At 33.7% G+C, this 3444-nt stretch overlaps 1 protein-coding gene across 1 annotated transcript; it reads right to left on the bottom strand.

Moving 5' to 3' along the window:
* Positions 1-350: 350 nt before the first annotated feature.
* Positions 351-2612, bottom strand: pane1 (proliferation associated nuclear element). Its single transcript, XM_016561618.1, has 3 exons — positions 2503-2612; positions 2290-2420; positions 351-1062 (listed from the first exon to the last, which is right to left on the bottom strand). The coding sequence occupies exons 1-3, from the start codon at positions 2610-2612 to the stop codon at positions 878-880; spliced, it is 426 nt and encodes a 141-aa protein (XP_016417104.1). The 3' UTR covers positions 351-877.
* Between the last annotated feature and the right edge of the window lie 832 nt (positions 2613-3444).

Below are 3444 nucleotides of genomic sequence, written 5' to 3'. Positions count from 1 at the left end.
CTAAAATAACTAAAACTGAAATAAAAATGAATCAAAACTATGTACGCATTAAAAAACTAAAACTAAAAAAACGATTAAAACACACAACAAAATGACTAAAACTTTATCTAAAATTAAGATGAAAACAGAAGAAGAAAAAAAAAAACTAATTCAAACAATTAATAGAAACTATAATAGTATCTACAATAACACTGGATTAGACACATTTAATCTCACAAATCATTGCTTAACTTTTTTAGCCATCAAAAAAATCAGGAAAAATGCTCCAAGACACATATTATAGTAAATATGTTTTTACTAACATAATTATTGGGTATTAAGATATTTTAGGGCAAGAACAATATTGATTTATAGGTTCAGTACCAGTCAATTTCTGACTTATTTACTCATTCTTTTTTATTTTATAACAATAGTTAAGCCATTAAAACTGGGAAAACATGGGAATATTAATAATAATAATAATAATAATAGTAAGCTCACCAAGTACATCCAAACTTTTTACTAGTATTGTAGTAAATATATGTAAGAAATGAAATTCATTTCAATAAAAATTCAATTATTGTATTTATAAATATTGTAAAAGGATAATTATTTGGGGAATATGTTCTAAGCGATTCCTTCGCTACCCAATGGCTCCCCCTGCTGATTTGGATGTGTTAATTCATTACAAGAGCTGAATATGAACGTTGGGCAGCCATGAAAACACACAGTATTTAATAAAGTCCCATGGCAAGGTACATTTCATGGACAGTGATGTGAAAATAACAGTGAACTAATCTGCAGTCCAGTGTGATTATCTGCAACTTGTGTTACCTGTGTGGAAATTCAAAGTAATGAATCAAGTCTTAATGTAGTTCTTAATTGATCCTATTGGAGGTCAGTCCTCTTCAAGGTCAGAGGTCACCGAGCAGCGGGTCAGAGAGGACAGATAGAGGGCGGTGGTTGCTATGGGCGACATTCCCGCCGACACCGTCAAGATGTTCTGGAGCCGCACGGCTGCTGCATTCACGCCATCTGCCGTCTGAGAGACAGAGAGAGTAACGCGCCGTAACACACATCTGCCTGAGGTGACCGTGTGTGTGTGTGATGCTGAAAATTCAGCTTTGATCACAGAAATAAATAATATTTTACTATACATTTACATAGAAATTAGTGACTTTAAATAGTAATAATATTTCACAATTTTTACGGTTTTTAATAAAATAAATGCAGCTCTGGTCAGCAGAAAAGACTTATTTTGTAAACATTAAAATCTTACTGAGCCCAGACTTTTAAATGGTAATATGTATATATGACACAACACTCAAACTCATGCCATTTAAGTACATGATCAGCAAAAGAAGGTGCTTGACCTTCAGAAAATGTTGCTCATCCATCTCGAGGTCAAACCAAATAACATGTGAACCATTTATTTTATGTTACCATTTTGCTACATTGTTACAAAATGGGACTTATGTGAAAACAGATTAAAACCCTGAATTGTGTGATGTCATGAACTACACAAATAAAAATATAAAAAGCAACCTATTTCAGCTTTTCTGAGTGCAGTGTTGGGGAGTAACTAGTTAGTTACTGAGAAACAATGTGTAATTAAATTACAGTTACTTATGAAAATGTTAACGGGGGTTACGTCTAAATATTTTGACTGATTTCTTTCCCAAATTACAGTGACTGCTCTAAAATATCAGACACCAATGTTTCAGGAAGACTCATGCTTATTTGATAACTTTAATGTTCTATTTGGGTTTATGTATGCTTTATTTTTTAAGATGAACGGTTTTGTTTTTCCAAGGCATTGTTAGATGCCAGTGCTTCCTGTCATAACTATGCAAAGATTTGATTTCAAAAACAGTATCATAGCTATTAAGCTACATCTTGTTATGATTTTAATCTGTATTTTTCCTCAGAAATATCTCAAAGTGAAAAGAGGTGCTAAAGTCTGATTTTGTGCTGGCTGTGCTTTAAAATTTAATTATTATCATCTTAATTCAAGTGATGAAGGTAATCGGTGTTGAGCTCTACTGTAAGGTTAACCCTGCCTGGTTTACATGTTTGAATATGAATAATAGTTGAAAACATTCGTTAGAAATTTAGAAAAGTAATCAGTTACATTACTTTAATAAAGTAATTGAAATAGTTATACTACTTATTACATTTCAAACTGAGTAATTTGTTATCTGTATCCTATTACATTTCCAAAGTAACCCACCCAACATTGAGTGTATGTGACTATAAATGCATTTTCACAAATACTTTGCATTTCTTTTTTGTGGAAAACTGTAATGAGACAAAAATGAGTGTGCGCACATTTACAATTGTTGAAAGTGGCTCTCAACTCACCATCAGTGACCAAGAAACACACTTTCCCCAGGAAGCAGTCTGAGTGCAGATGGGCGAGAGAGCTTTCCACTGACTGCAGACTGACAGAGAGAGAGAGAGAGAGAGAGAGATAAGAGTCTGTCCACTCACAGTCAATGACATGAGAGAGAGAGGTCAGTGTACCTGCGCTCTGACAGCAGATTCACTATAAACACTATTAAATCAATGCGAGGACGGGTTTCCTTGTTCTCAACGGGCAGAGGGAGTTTTCTGGCCAAACGCCTGAAACACATCAGGAACATTTACACGCGCTTAAACATGAAATACATAATATCATAAGGGTAAATATTTTAAGTGCAGTGTTCTTCTGATACTTTAACAGGTTTGTTTCATTGTAAACACTGGTATTTTTCCATGCAGAAATGCAAACAAAGCATTATTCACATTTACTTCAGCAGAAGCAGAAAATCCATTCAAATGAGCTTCCACGAAGACAAAAAGCCTGAAACACTTTGTTTAAACAATGAAAGCAAGAGATTTATTATTTCATAGCATAATGACAAGGCAAGATGAAGTTTCAAGACAACCTCTTAACACAGCAAAACCAAAGAGTGAGAAAAAGGGGCAAGAGAAACTCGCACACATCATGGTACCATGAGAAATGTGTGTTAAAAAAAAAACTGGTTTGGTTTTTGCAGAGGAAAAAAAAAATCAATCACATTGTAATCCAGGTTTACTGCTCAGTTCAGCTCTGAGTTTATATTCATATCAAATGAAAAAACATGAGAAAATAATTATCCACATCAGAATAGTCATTAAAGGAGCTTTAATTATTAAAAAAGGAAAAAAATAAAAATAAACAGTAGCCAGTTTAAAAAGATGAAAACTACTTTTTATATTCCTGCAGGTTCTTCTTCATCCACCTCTCCTTATTTTGCAACATAAAAAATAAACTACTTCTAAATGCACGCTTTCCTTTTACAGCACTTCTGTCAAATGCTCTTTTGGTTTGCTGACTAGTTTGGATCAACTAGATCAAAGTGTGTAACTCTTGCTGTCTGAGATAGCATCTGTATCTCAAATAATGAAGCTGGTCTCTCACACACACACACACTCTCTCTCTCA

This window comes from Sinocyclocheilus rhinocerous, unplaced genomic scaffold (assembly GCF_001515625.1).
Source record: "Sinocyclocheilus rhinocerous isolate Xijiao unplaced genomic scaffold, SAMN03320098_v1.1 scaffold1310, whole genome shotgun sequence".
Classification (NCBI taxonomy): domain Eukaryota; kingdom Metazoa; phylum Chordata; class Actinopteri; order Cypriniformes; family Cyprinidae; genus Sinocyclocheilus; species Sinocyclocheilus rhinocerous.
This window is presented reverse-complemented; position numbering and strand designations above follow the sequence as displayed.

Bases quoted from the DNA above. Each gene is read 5' to 3' on its own strand.
- pane1 (XM_016561618.1), bottom strand. From the start codon at position 2,612: ATGTGTTTCAGGCGTTTGGCCAGAAAACTCCCTCTGCCCGTTGAGAAC. The intron at 2,421-2,502 runs GTACACTGACCT...TCTCTCTGTCAG, and splicing joins AATCTGCTGTCAGAGCGCAG to TCTGCAGTCAGTGGAAAGCT. The intron at 1,063-2,289 runs GTCTCATTACAG...CGGTCACCTCAG, and splicing joins ATGTGCGCACACTCATTTTT to GCAGATGTGTGTTACGGCGC.